Source organism: Panthera tigris, chromosome C1 (assembly GCF_018350195.1).
Source record: "Panthera tigris isolate Pti1 chromosome C1, P.tigris_Pti1_mat1.1, whole genome shotgun sequence".
NCBI classification, from domain to species: Eukaryota; Metazoa; Chordata; class Mammalia; order Carnivora; family Felidae; genus Panthera; species Panthera tigris.
The window spans coordinates 62,754,350-62,769,484 of record NC_056667.1 but is presented as its reverse complement, the minus strand read 5'-3'; the positions used below and the strand labels follow the sequence as shown (position 1 = coordinate 62,769,484).

The 15,135-nt window shown below is 37.2% G+C and overlaps 2 protein-coding genes, 1 long non-coding RNA gene and 3 other non-coding genes across 7 annotated transcripts in view; 1 reads left to right on the top strand and 5 right to left on the bottom strand.

Moving 5' to 3' along the window:
* The window catches only part of MSH4 (mutS homolog 4), an 88,526-nt gene extending 86,898 nt beyond the window's left edge, over positions 1-1,628 (bottom strand). For both annotated transcript variants that reach the window (XM_007079236.2, XM_042997602.1), the window contains exon 1: positions 496-1,628. In XM_007079236.2, the coding sequence (XP_007079298.2) occupies positions 496-745 (250 nt within the window). In that variant the 5' untranslated portion in view covers positions 746-1,628. The remainder of the gene's footprint in view (positions 1-495) is intronic.
* Positions 1,629-2,433: 805 nt separating this feature from the next.
* Positions 2,434-11,065, bottom strand: RABGGTB (Rab geranylgeranyltransferase subunit beta). Its single transcript, XM_007079238.3, is given in 10 exon segments — positions 2,434-3,023; positions 3,599-3,748; positions 5,678-5,803; positions 6,477-6,587; positions 6,671-6,723; positions 7,557-7,662; positions 8,232-8,429; positions 9,652-9,759; positions 10,833-10,876; positions 10,879-11,065. Coding segments are annotated over 10 exon segments (1,224 nt in total). The 3' UTR covers positions 2,434-2,882.
* LOC122241751 lies at positions 8,020-8,091 on the bottom strand. The gene has a single exon (XR_006221974.1). It is a non-coding gene; the product is annotated as a small nucleolar RNA SNORD45 (small nucleolar RNA).
* On the bottom strand, positions 9,273-9,356 carry LOC122241750. The gene has a single exon (XR_006221973.1). It is a non-coding gene; the product is annotated as a small nucleolar RNA SNORD45 (small nucleolar RNA).
* On the bottom strand, positions 9,919-9,997 carry LOC122241749. Its single transcript, XR_006221972.1, has one exon. It is a non-coding gene; the product is annotated as a small nucleolar RNA SNORD45 (small nucleolar RNA).
* Positions 10,430-15,135, top strand: part of LOC122241450 — a 35,790-nt gene continuing 31,084 nt past the window's right edge. Inside the window, exon 1 of the long non-coding RNA XR_006221596.1 lies at positions 10,430-11,194. This is a non-coding gene — a long non-coding RNA (uncharacterized LOC122241450). The remainder of the gene's footprint in view (positions 11,195-15,135) is intronic.

The following is a 15,135-nucleotide window of genomic DNA, read 5'->3' as shown; positions in this document are numbered from 1 at the left end:
GCTCGAGCTCCGGGTAGGGCTCTGCGTCGGGCTCTGTGCGGACAGCTCAGCTTCGGATTCTGTGTCTCCCTCTCTCTCTGTCTCTCCCCTGTTTGTGCTCTCTCTCTCTCTCAAAAATAAATAAACATTAAATTAAAAAAAAAAATCTATTTTCGTCCTATCCTAGTTTAGGAGCCAAGCGGTTTAGCATTGCTATCACCAAACTCTTGCACAAATTCTCCCATTTGTCATATACTTGGGGCATATGCCCAAAGTACACCCTAAGTTATTTCAGTCTTCCTCAGAACTGAGCCATTTACCATTGCGACCTTGTAATAAAACCAATTTGCCAAGTCCAGTCACTCAGACCCAGCAAATTCCTAGAGCACCCCATTCTCATCCTCCAACCAAATCCTAACGGAACCTTCTCTGTGGTAATCGTCCACCCCCGCCCCCTGAACCTCCAGATGCTGCAGACCTCCGGCTGACAGGTGACTCCACCCAACCACTCCTTGCCTTGGGCTGGTCGGGTGCGGGGCGGGTGGCCATGGACACTGCTGCTGCTGCTGCTGCTGCTGCTGCTCTGGTCGCCGGCGGCTCCAGACGTGCCCGGAGGTGTGGACATGGAGGCCTGCGCTGAAGGGCGGCTCTGAGGAGTCTCCTGGAGTCCGATATTATAGCGACGACTCTGAATTCTAGCCTTTCCCAATGCGGGGGAGGCCGCAGGGGCAGAAGACGAGGTTGACGAGACCTCAGGCCTCAGCATCCTCAGGAATCTTTCCAGACAGAAGGTTGGGGTTTCTGAGCTGCGTCACCGCCCCGAAGTACGGAAGCGTCAAAGAACAGGGCTGGAGCCCGGTGCGCAGACGCACAGAGCTCCAGCGCGCAGGCGCACCGACCCCAACTTCCCCCATCCACACCTGGATCCTACCCACACCGGTGTCCAGTGCCTCCACCTCTCCCAGGATTTGGCTTTGTGGCTTTGAGCTTAATGAGGCACAACTCGGCTGAACCAAATTCTTCAGAGCCCATCGATGTCCATCCAATATGGTAGCCCCATTGTTAGTTACCACAGCACTCTATTTTACCAAAGGGGTTTGGTGCTTTTTAATTTTAACATTTCCCACATACCCTCAAATACGCTTTTGAAATTCTTTTTAAATTTACAAACTCTCCCTCACTGGACACTCAACGCCTGCTGGTGGAGACAAATTCAGTTTTCAGCCTAACATTGCTTCTATAGCAAAACACGGAAAAGTGCCACGAACCTCCTACAGCTTTAGTATCCACAAGGCTGTTATCACAAGATTGCCCTTCACCCATTAAGCACAGAACTATATACACAGTGCCCTAAGAACCAGGTCAAAAAAGATGAGCTCTCTCCCACAGTTCTCTATTTTTCATACTGTGGGTATGAATTAGTTAAGAACAGACTATACAAATCCAAGCTCTAGCTTTGCAACAAATGACTTTCAGGGCCTTTTACTTTTCTTGACTATGGAAATAGCAGTACCAACTTCATAGAGAAGCTAGGATTGAGAAAATACCCTGGATACTATTAGAAGATACTTAAAAACATTACTAAATGGGCACCTGGGTGGCTCAGTGCTTACAGCTCAGAGCCTGGAGCCTGCCTCAGATTCCTTGTCTCCGTCTTCTCTGCCCCTCCCCTGCTGGTGCTCTCAAAAATAAACGTGAAAAACATTTAAATATTACTAAACATAGCGTTTAAGTACACTTGTGACGTCACTGCTGTACACCTGAAACTAATGCAACATTATGTAAAAACTGATTTCAGGCAGCTGTTACCTCAATAAATCAGGTGTTTACAGCCTAGTTCACCCAGTTCCAATGACACCATTTAAATGAGATTATGTTCTATCCAAAGTTTAAGAATCAAAATAGTGGCAATTCATCCTAAACTCTTCAAATTAGTTAACTGTCAAAATAATTTCAACAATCTCATGTTAAGCACCTTTTCTTCAAAATGTTAAAATGGACATTGGTGAATGAGGTCTAAGTGAACCATCACTATTCACTCTACCTCCAACGTGGGGCTTGAACTCACAAGAGTGCCATGCTCTACCGACTGAGCCAGCCAGGAACCCCACTAATCCTTATTCTTAAAAGGACTATTAATATAGAATATTGCCAACATGCTTGAGAAAATTTCAACTTCCGTATTTCATTTTCACCAAGAATGTAAAACTCACAGAGAATACTCATGTGTGCTTCTGAAAATACAGGTTCAAAAAATATTGTGGCAACTATCAACTTCCATTTCCTTGAAGGCCAACAATTCCTTGGGAATAGCTGGCACTGTGACATAAAATCATAAAAAATAAGAGTAAAGTATATTCAAATTGCAATCCTACTCTAAGATGGTGAAATGCACCATTTACCTAAATTACTTTGTGACCAATTCAGAGTAGCCATAAACTTATGAAACAGTCCCAAATTTCAAAAGCCATTTATTCTTGTGCATCTTTTAATTCATATATGGATGGGTTTATCAATTTTTATTAATATTCACATTCTCATTGACATAGACCAATTTACTTTAGCCATTATTATATAACATGAAAGAAGCACATGGAAAAAATCAAGTAGAACACAATACTTCTTTAAATAGTTCTTTAAACTGAGCTTGCTGTTAAGGAAACATACAAATAAATACACTGGAGCAGAAACAAATAATTGTACTCAGAATAATAGCATTGCAGAAGGTAATCTAAAGCTGATACAATAAAGATCTTTATTTTACATTATGTATAAGTACATAATTAATATTCATATACAAAATAGTAACACAGCTTTTAAGTCTGATAAGCACTTTAAGCACATTAAGTTTGATAAGCACTTTTGTTAAGATAGCAAAACTATACTAAGCAATGTCTCACTGTCTAGCTCACTAGTTCAGGCTGGACATTCACTCTCCGAAGTACTTCTTCAGGCATGCAGAAAACAGGACTAACAGGTTTGATCTGTTCTTCTCCCAAAAGTGACAATCCAGCAATTCCAAATAAAGTATGAAAAGGATCCACCTATTTAAAAAATAAGAATTTATAAAGTATTACAAATGAAAACTTCTGAAACTCTACTTCTGAACAAGTTATACTGGATCCCATTGTATTTTACTTTAATAAATGCTTAATTCTTCTAAAATAAAAGTGATGGGGGTGCCTGGGTGGCTCAGTTAAATGTCCAACTTCAGCTCAGGTCATATCTCACGGCTGGGGAGTTTGAGCCCCATGTTGGGCTCCGTGCTGACAGCTCAGAGCCTGGAGCCTGGCTGGGATTGTTGTGTCTCCCTCTCCCTCTCATAAACAAATAAACATCAAAAAAAAAAAAAAATTAAAATATGTATGTATAAAATAAAAATGATGGCTTCAAATTCTGTTTTTAACACAGGACCTTTACCATACACTACTTTTCTTGACAAGTGATAAGAAATTTCTGTACACTTGTTTTATATCATCTGTTCTCAAATTAAAATTATCAGAAGGGTATCCTACTTTGCATACTATCCCATTTCCATGCCTGGAAATGCCTGGAAACATAAAAGTAACTCAAAGCAACACTGAAAATGTAACTAACAAGATGTCAGAAATATACTTGCCATATCTCCTGGTCGATCTGCAAATCCTCCTGTTTCTTCATCTTGACATGCTAAAATGAAACTTCGCAGTTTCTCTCTATCAATCCAATGAAGCCTTCCAATTATCTTTAGGGAAGCCAACACCCACCATGAATAGCATACATCTGGTAACTAGGAGAAAAAAAAAAAGCCACAAGAGAATTGCCACAATTTTATTCTCTAGTCCAAACATGGGGTGGGGGAGGATTAGAATTAAAGATAATCTCTAGAATTAAAGATAATCACTGGAAAACAAACATTTCAATCCACAGATACCCATGCTAAAAGCTTCAGAGCTTTGTTACTCAGTGAAAACTATACCTGTACCTCTATTTTATATGCAAAGAATGCCCCTTATGCTAATGTTATGATATACCTGCTTAAAGACAGTCTAAAGCCTAGCTCCTCAAAATATAGGTCACTTGGGTTTAAAAAACGCAGAACATCTCACCTTCAATTGAAGAATCATTTCAACAAAATCAATGGGTGATTCATAGGTGTATTAAAAGCTCTCCTACACTAAGTGTAGATTCCTGGCAATCCCCACCCTGACCCATTTTCTAATTGTCCAAGATTATCCAGGTTTTTCACTGGACCTTAACTAGCTAGAAACCACCTATGGATACTTCCCTACCCCTTACCTTATTCATAAATGTTGAGCAAGCAAAGCTTAACAAAAATACAGTGATCTAGACAAAAGCACCACCATGCCTTATTATTTTTGGTCAAAAATCCAGCTAGCTACAGTCTTTGAGTCATTATCTAGACAATGTTTTGTTTTTTTAAGCTTTATTATTTATTTTTGAGAGAGAAAGCACGAGTCAGAAAAGGAGAGGGAAAGGGAAAGAAGGAGGAAGAGAGAGAATCCCAAGCAGGCTCTGCACTATTAGCAGATCCCTACGTGGGGTTTGACCCCATGAACTATGAGATCATGACCAGAGCTGAAGTTGGATGCTTAACCAAATGAGCCATGCAAGCACCCCAAAAGATTTTATATGCATAAACGGTTTTTATAATACAAGTCTTACAATCTGCTCTTCAGGATAATTACGTAGTTGCAATAAGACTGTATGTCCCACAATGCTAAAAACATTTACTATCTGGCCCTTCCAGACCCAATTTAGAGAATGTGTGATAACTAAAGAGAAATGCAAACTATGAAGGAAAGCTGGATTCCCTTCCCTCCAAATCAAAATGTCAAAAATTGGGTTTTTCTTTAAAAAAATTTAATAAAGGTTTTAAATGAAAGCTTTTAGCAGAATTTTTAAAAATCATTGATTTTCTAAGTTATTTGTCCTTTCACCCAGTAAGTAGACATGGCGATTTCTACACAAGATACAGGTGTTCACTTAATAGCCCTCCTTGGGGGGAGGCGGGGGGCACCTAGGTGGCTCAGTTAAGTGTCCAACTTCAGCTTAAGTCACAATCTCAGAGTTCGTGATTTCGAGCCCAATATCAGGCTCTGTGCTGACAGCTCAGAGCCTGGATGGAGCCTGCTTCGGATTCTGTGTCTCCCCCTCTCTTGTAGCCTCCCCACCCCACCCCCCAAAATAAACATTAAAAGAATTTAAACACAATAGCCCTCTTTGGGTCCCAGATACAAACAAAACTTTTAACGCATGACTGCTTTTCCTTGGTATAGGTCTAGAACTAAAAGTTTAAAGAAATAGCTACATTTCTATCCCTGGAAAATACAAGGCCTTCAGGACAGGGAAAAAGACCCTTTAAGAATTCATATACTAAGTCTAAATACAAATATACTTTAAAGCTAAGAGTTATTTGCCATTTTTTTTGTTTTCCCTCAGATTCTACTCCAGATTCTACTTCAGGATAGGGAAGACTGAAGACAGCATCAGAAAGTAGCATACACATCTTTTCTTCAAGAGTCTTTTAAATGGATACCTTAATAAGTATCTCAACTCTAATTTTTTGCCAAGGCCATTTTTTTAGGATGTACAACTGAAAATTTTCAATGGGGGTGGAAAAACAAGCTCATTAACAATTTACAAAAAGCTATAATAATAAAGCTACTAGAACACAGTATATCTGATGAAACTATACCTTCTCTGGCCTTCCATTGAGTCCACCTGATGGTAACTGTCGTTCACAAAGCCACCAACCGAGTAAATCAGAATTTACTTGATGCAACTGGCTAGTAATAGCCAGAAATCCTGTGCAACAATAGATCTAAAATTACAGACATAAAGTACATGTATATAATAATTTTTCAATAGTAATAATGATAAAAACTACTCAAGTAAAAAGCCAATTTATGTCTAAACACTTGGTTTCTATTAAAAAGTTAGAATTGCAAACATGTAAATATCACCTAACTACCTGAACAAATCCAAACATACTAATTCTAGGATCCAATTCTGTAATGAAATACTATTGTCAAAATTTTTTCATGGCTAAAAGCCAATTTTTTTCCCCAAGATTTATTTTTAAGTAATCTCTATACCCAACATGGGGCTCAAACTCACAACTCCATGATCACAAGTCACATGCTCTATGGACAGAGAGCTAGCTAGGTGCCCCTAAAAAGCAAGTTTTATTTGACAACTATTTACAGATACAATGTGCAACAGTACAAATACTCTTTACAAACACAATTAGCCTCTCTGGCACAAGCAAATAGGTGTTCAGGAGAGGTGGGGAACAGGATGCTAGAACATACTACTGTAAAAATGCCTTCCTTTATCTGCATTTAAGCAATTCTTATGTAAAATCCCACATTATAGTATATTTAAGTTAACTTCATTCACATTCAACAGACACAAACTGCCATTAATATTTTAGCAGTTTACCACACTAGTTATCCCTTCAAAGTTGACAATTTTAATCCACATTAATAAATTACCTGTCCAGCATGGGATTCAGAACCTGGCCTGCAACCAAATCCACCATCAAAGTTCATACACGATAAAACAAATTCAATTGCCTTTTCCACATTAATAGCATCTAACTTCCCCTACAAACAGAAAAAAATAAGCCTATTAGATTCCAGAATAATCATGGGCACTTAATTATTCCAATACAATATTCAAAACTTACCAACAGGGCCAAAGTTGCCACCGCACAAAAAGAGAATCTTGTATCAATTTCTCCTAAAAGAAAATGGAATCAAATCAAAACATAAGTGCTACCAGAGGAACCTGACCCTAATATATAATGCAGGTTAACTAACAAACTGCACGGTTAAATTTCCAAGAGTTCAAGCTTAATATTTACTTTTTGGGCACTAGGAGGAAAGCTAAATCTGAAGCAAAATCACTTCTGAGGAAACCAGTAACTAGAAAATAGTTTTGTCAAAAATACAGCAATTTATCTGAAGTTGCTTAGAATGCCCAGAAAGGGAAGATAACGAACACAGAACCAAAAGGACTATTCAATTTCTAATAATGACAATGAACTTACCCTATTATATAAAAGTGTATTTTCACATCCCATGAAGCAGCTGGTCTCTCCGGCCTGCACTGTATTCAGCCCTAAAGCAGAGATTATCTACATTTATCAAATATAGTACTATGTACTATTCCCTCCCTCCACTCAAATATCCAGTAAGTTTGTAAAGTTTTTTGACTATTTTTCCCTTGCCAGTAAATAGTTTGAAAAAAACTTTACAAAGTCACCAAATACTGGGGAAAAAAATTTCACCTACCTCATCTTTTAGACTGGCCCCCTCTGTTCCAGTTCTCCTGTATGCTGATATAACTACACAGTGCATGCTGGAACTTCCAGCAGACCATTTAACTTCAGTTAGACCAGCTGCTTAGTGGGACCTGAAAAGATCAAAAACTTAAAAATCTCCTTATAATTATTAGCAAAGTCTCCAATTCATTGTACTTAAAATTTTTCAACAAAGTTTATCACTACAATCAACACCAAAACAGAATTTAAAATTGGTTATTTTGGGTAGCATGGCTTAGAATGACATTACCCCATATATCTCCAGCAAAAGAACCATCTTCTTTCTGTAGACTCTGAACATATTCCACAACTTTATTTACATCAATAACATTAATACTATCATACAGAGTAAGAATCTGTAACAAAAACAAGACATGTTAAGTAAATACCTCTTCAACACTGCTAAGTTTGTTCTGATGTTTTCCTCAATGACACTTTAAATTGTTAAGCAAACATGTCCTTTTGTCTATGCATACTGCAAATCTGCAGGCTATCTTCTATTATGCCACAGGCTTTATCAACAAACCCAAATTGGTAACATAAAGCATTCATCCCCTACACACAAACTATACCTTAGCATTCTAAGACCTTTAAATATACTAACTATTTAAACCCCTAATTGTGCATTTTCACTAATATGGAAATCAACATTTAACTCTACCTGGAGATTTTCAAATTATTTACATATAACAAAGACAAACATTTTATCATTCAAGGTCTCAGTGGAATTTTACTATTTACATCAACTTTGGATTCAGCTAATACATGCCATCACATCATTGACCTTGTAGAATACAGGCTTCATTTGAAAAGAGAAACTTGTTTGACATAGACATCAATTTTGTCATACTCCTAATATCCAATTTTTGCGTTCTCAAGTAAGAAAATACACTGCCAAGACTGTTAAATTTTAATAAATATTTACCTGGACAGCACTTAGAGTGTACAAAAGATGAGGATCATGTCCAATACTAGCACTTATTCCACCACACTCGTGTTGACAGGACTTAATAAACATCAGAATTTCTTCTCTATTCATCCGATGTAGTTGTCCCATGAGATCCATTACAGTCAGACCCCAATAGATACCACTCATTCTCAAATACTCAGACATACAGTATTCCTAAAATACACAATGACTTTAATGTGCCAGTTTGAACTGATGCAGGGTAAAAGTGATGGAACATACAAAGCTAACTAACCACACATACTGTTTAATTCAGTTGATCCTAACATCATCAGTATTGATTTTAAATTTGTGCCTCTCAAATTTGGTGGGGGGACAGTATCTGAGAGGCATATGATAAATTCACCTGTGACTGACAATACAAACAGGACTTCAATCTCTCCTAAGAGCCAACCAGAAGTAGAAGTGAAAAACATACCAACCATTTTCAAGTTTGGGGAAAATATTTCTTTCAGAGTACTTAATATCGTTATTTATTAGACATCTATCCTATTGATATATGGAATATGTACAAAGCCCATCTATTACCTATTAGTTACTGATACAACTACTTGAAAACCAAAATGGCCAAAGCATGCAAAAGATAAAGTAGCCAACAACAGCTCATCAAAGAAAAATAAAAACTGGTAGAGAGTCCACCGATGTTATTACATACTAAAATTTTGAATCAGGTGAGTGGTCTTAGTTTGCTGTGAACCCAAATTCAGGGTTTAAATAATAGGTTGGTAAGCACTAGATTAAAAAGGCAGGGATAAGTTAAGACTTAATCCTTGAGTCATCCAGGGAAAAGATAAACATGGCCCTTAACAACTCCATAATGAGGTTATGAGAACTTAAGTCACAAATTCATCAAAACTAGCCAAGATGGTCAATTCAATTGTTGTCTGGATACTACTAGGAAAAATATTTACTTTGAGTTGTATGTTACTCAACGTTTCTGAGATTGTCCCAGGGAGGAAAACTATTCAAGGTTTTGAAACTTAGGGTAAGGACTTTTTCAAGGTCTCAGCGTAATTCTAGAGCTAAAGTATTATTACACATCAGCCATATACTCAGGTAATACATGCCAACACATCACTGACCTTGAAAGTAATACCCACAAAGTACAAATCTCTTTTGTACCTCAAACCTCTTACAAATCTAGGCAGATGGTAATCTATTTTGTCTGCCAAATCTTCTAAGAACCATCGTTAATGCTGATGTACTCTCAACCTGATGTCCAAAGGCACACTGAATGCACCTCAGAGAGGGATCTTCAGTGCTTTGGCGTACAGGAGTTACCATTTTTAAGAAACATGGGCCATTCCTGACCTACTGACTGCTTATGCATTATAGATTCACTTCAAAATAAATTTTCAACGTAAAATCATATACATACATAATCGTCTTTCTTTGAGCCATAGGATGCAATATAATCTGCATGCTTCTCTAACAATAGGGTGTCAGGTGCATCTGATTTGATAGTAACATCCTTCTGCGGTGTGCCCTTTCAAAACAAAAAAGCAGTGATTTCATAACTGTTCTTATTTTAATACTTGACCCCAGTTTGTATATTCAACATACATTTGAATTTTTCACTTTGATTTCATCTTGCCACACAAAAACAGTTAAGCACTAAAGCCGTGGTAAGATTCGGGTAATTTTTCAGGTCTCAGAGTAATTCTAGAGCTAAAGTAGTAATAATCAACTTCGGATTCAGAATACATGCCAGCTCATCATTGACCCAAAAAATTATTACCCGTATCTGCTGTTGCTTACCGTTCACTTAAGAGTTTTAAGTAAAATAAACACCACAGAAAATCCAAGCTTATCAATTCAGGGCAACTGAAGGTTTACATGTAGCAGCAAGCTGAAGCATAAATATATATATACCTAGCGTATAATTTGCAGTTAAGTTCTTTAATGAAATTTTACTAATCCTAGAAATTCAGGTTTCAGAGCCACCTCTACACACTCCAAAGATTATTCAATTTATCAAGGAAATATTTCCTTTAGCCTCATCTTTTCCAGCTTTTTAGTCTTAGTTTCTTCATTTGCAGCAAGCTCTCAGGAAATGAGGACGTTGCTCCAGTTCCTGAACTTCTGACCTAGCTCATTGTGATCGAGACAGCACTACCTCATTGTTAAGTAGGTCATGACGTAGATTACCAAAAAAGAATTTAGTGAATTTCCACCAGATCCCACCTAAAATTTACATCTTCAAAGAGAGCATACCAGTAATGACTCTACAGATTTTGAACCATACAATATTAAGTAAACAGGAACCACCAACTGGCGCGGCTTTTTGAACGATTAAGAAATCGGGCCGTCGGACCTTGAGGCCTGCCTCTTAGGAAGAAGCCTAGATAAAATTAGAAGCCGTAATTGAGCCCGCGAGATCTGCAGAAAATGCTGAGTAATACTTCACCCTCTCCCAGCCCCAAAGAAACCTTGCAAGGCCCGTATCTCAAGCTAACCATTCTCTAATACTTGCGAAAATACCCTAAGGTAACTGAGCCGCTCGGTATCATTCCACCTGGATTGCACCCGAGCACCAACCCAAAACACAACCTCACTCACCATGTCTGAGACCGAAAAGAGAACTTCGGTCGGTTCCTGGGGAGAGTTAGGCGGCACGCGCCTGCGCAGAAGCGCCCCTTAGGTCCCTTCTGAGCACCAGCATAGCTGACCACACTTGTGCCTGTAGGATGGAGCCTTTGCGTGGCTGCTCTAGGACCCCGCCGACTGCTCATAGCTGTCCTCGCTGCCTGAGCCCAAATTCTTTGGCGCCCGTTTCTTCGTCCCATAAACATCTCGATTTGTCTAAAAGTTTTAAGTAATACTTAAATATCTGAATTACTTTTAAGAAGTCATTTGATTTTGACGTTCTTTGAACTCTGAAGAGCTGAAGTAGCTGGTAATTGGTAGAGTTCTTGCACGTAGTAAGTATTCAATAAACGTTTTTTGAGTAAATGTTAATGAAATAAATGTTCCCATTTCCCTCCTGTTTGCCTTCGTACCGGATGCGACTCACTCGCCTACTCCCTTCTCTTCTTCAGGAAGTGCTAACAGTTGAAAAGTTTTGTAAATTACTTTTGAAAAAGAAACACTCATGTTCCTATCACAAGGTTTCCACTAAATTCAGATTTGCTAGGGGTGTTATTGCAGCTGTTTTCGTTTGTGCTTTCTTAGGTCGTTCATACTTTGGCATTTTGAGCACCCATTAGAAAATATTGGCCCCCATACCCTTACAATTTATTACATTCAGTAACGATTTGGAGAAGAGTTCCTGACACAGTGGGCTATCAATATAATGGGCTATCAGTAATTGAGAGTGTTGAATCTGCTATAATGGTAGATTTCATTATTTCTCCCTGCAATTCCATTGATACTCCCATGTATGTTTGAGGCTACTTTATTAAATGCATGTAAGTTTAGCATATATTTCTGGTGGGTTGAGCCTTTTACCATTAAGTGATGACTGTCTCTAGCCCTAATACTTTTTATCTTAAAAAGTCTTCCCTAAATATTAATGTGATTTCGCCAGCTTTCTTTTGCTTCTAAGTCAGATCGGGGAGGGATGTAGAGGGAAGGAAACCAAGGAAGAGAGGGAGAGGTCACACTTCCTGGGAAAAGCAATGCTCAAAGTAAGAATAATGCAAGCATCAGATCCAAAAAGTAACATTCAGATTGAGTCCATAACTGCTGAAAAAATGAAGAACAAGCCTCACTTCCTACTTTATAAATTCATTCAACAAGTATTTATTGGATGTCTAGAATGTGCCAAATATTATTCTAAGTTCTAGGGGTGTAATGATCAGCAAAATGGAAATCTGTGTAGGAAGCATAAGTTCTAGCAATTCTTTTAATTACATTCAGCAATTCTATTTATAGATACTTATCCTACAAATAGTCTTTTGGGTATGAAGTGACCTATGTGCAAGAATATTCATAGCAGCAGTCTTTATTAGCAAAAGGTTACAAATACCTTAATTACCATCAAAAGGTTAAATAAACTACACTGTATTCATTATGCAGTCATTAAAGAGAGGAAGCTCTGCATACATTGCTATGGAAAGATCTCTAAAATATATTAAGTGAAAACAAAAACAAAGTGCCAAGCTATGTATGTTGTGCTACTATTTGTGTGGAAAACAAAGTAGGAAAATATATGGATGTATTTGTAAATGCACAGAATTTCTAAAAGCAGTTGCCTACAGGAGGAGGATACTGGGGACAGGATTTAAGGAAGGCTTCTTTTTCACTGAATATGCTGGTACTTTTGAAATTTGGTATATCTTACCTCCTCAAAAAATAAAAATACCCCCCCCAAAGAAAAATAGTTACAAAAATAAACAAAAACCCTAATTTTGAAAAAACAAGTTCATCTCTGTCTCTAGGCCTGTGCTGTGTAATATAACTAAATGGGACACTTGAGATGTAGTGAATCTGAATTGAGACATGTTATAAAGTATAAAACGCACACCCTATTTCATAGACTTAGTAGGAAAAATAAAGTAAAATATCTCATTAACAATTTAAAAAGTAAATTGCTAAAATCATATTTGGATATATTGGGTTAAGTAAAACATATTCTTTTTTCAAAGTTTATTTATTTTGAAAGGTAGAGAGAGGGAGACAAAAACATACTCTTTTTTAAAAATTTTTTTTAATGTTTATTTATTTTTTGAGAAAGAAAGAGGGCGTGCACGCAAGCGGGGGAGGGGCAGAGAGAGAGGGAGACAGAATCCAAAGCAGGCTCCAGGCTCTGAGCTGTCAGCACAGAGCCTGAAGCAGGGCTCAAACTCATGAGCAGAGAGTGGAGCCTTGAGATCATGACCTGAGCCTAAGTTGGATGCTTAACGGACTGAGCCATCCAGGTGCCCCTTTCCTAAACTTTTTATATTAGTTTATTGATCAAATTGGCTAACTTAACTCCTACATAAATTTTAAGATCTTTAAAATTGTAAATTTGGCTTCCATTAAATTGAATCAACAATGAAACAAGATTGAAGCAAACAAAATAAAAAATGAAATTTTTTTCCAACTGTAAATTGGAATTATATAATTTCTTTAATTTTTTTTTTTTTTTGGTAATGTTTTATTTATTTTTGAGACAGAGAGAGACAGAGCATGAACAGGGGAGGGTCAGCGAGAGGGAGACACAGAATCTGAAACAGGCTCCAGGCTCTGAGCTGTCAGCACAGAGCGCGACGCGGGGCTCGAACTCAGGATCACGAGATCATGACCTAAGCCGAAGTCGGCCACTTAACCGACTGAGCCACCCAGGCGCCCCGGAATTATATAATTTCTACGAACCTTAGAAAATTTAAAACCTTGAACTGATACTGAGTTAATTAATAATCATGGCAAACCTAGATTGTTTTTTGGATAGAATATTAAACCCTTGATTACCAAGCCTGATTTTAAGTTTATATACTTTTGTTTCTTATTTTGATATGCTATGTAGTAAGTGATACCTTTGGGTCAAGTTAATAAATGTTTCTTTTTGTTGCATTAATGTATAAAAGGATATGTATAGCTGAACAAAGTTGTGTTAATGCTCATGAGTTTTGATGATCTGCTGAAATATTGATATGTGACAAACAATTCTCAATGACCTGCCTCCCACGTTTCTCTAGGAGTTGGTTTCTCTGGGAAGTTAGTTTCTTTAAATATAATAAGGATTACTGTATAACTATAATAGTAGCAATCGTTACAGAAAAATACAACTATGTATGTGTTTTTATTTTTCAAGAGAAAAGTGCAGTTTTGTTCCAAATTATCAGTTTGTTCTACAGTATGAAAAAGCATAGTGAAAGACAATTTCAGGAAAGTGAATTTTATTTGCCTTGATATGTAGTACCTGCATCTGAAAAGACACTGGAATATGCTACAATTTTGGCAAAGTTCAGTCAGTTTTAAGGGGCTTGCTTCCTTGGTTGAGCCATCAATCCCTAAGGTAGAAGGTTAATCTTTACCTTCTGCCTAGATAGCAGAGATTTTGTCTTAACCAGAATAAACTTTCATTGCTCTATGTGTCATATCTTTAATTATTAAAAAGAAACAAGGAAAAGATTTTTATTTGAGAAACATCTTAAACTTCTTATAATCAAATTATAGTACATTCTTCTGTATTTTTTAAATTTATTGTCCTTTAATTAAGTATATAACCAAGTATTCTTTGTCAGTATTCAGGATTCTTTGCACCTATAATCCTATCTTAATCAAATGATCAATCATCTCTGATATCATGACCTTCCCAGGGTCAAATCTTGAATGAAGAAAAATCAAAATTTCAGGTTATATTTTACACGTAAATGCATCTTTGAAAATTCTTGGGGGGTGGGGAGGAGATCTGTTCTTTCACCTTTTAAAAAGAAAGATATTAGAAATAATAAAGTTTATGTATTCCATGTTTAATTATCAACACTATTGTGTGAGCTTCATAAGAAAAGTTAGTAAATAAATCAGATCAACTCAGCCTTCTTTAGCTTAAATTTGTGTAAAGTGTTGTTAATATAAAAATGGCCAAAATTATGTGCTTTATAAAAAAGCCCTGGAGATTTGCCAATGTTGTTTCCCTTAAGGGAAATAATGGTTAAAGTCTTGTGAAACAGTTACGCACTTTGCTTTCATAGAGACTTTTCACTTACTTCCATTCTTTTATCGGATATAGTAATTAACTATAATCTTCAATTTTAGTCATTGCAATGGATTGAATGTTTTTGTCTCCTCAAAATTTATATGTTGAAATCCTCGTCCCCAAAGTGATGGTATTAGGAAGTGAGGGCTTTTGGAGGTAATTAAGTCACATAGAGGTGGACTCCTCATGGATGAGATCAATACCCTTTAAAAAGGGGACCCCAGAGAGCTCTCTCAC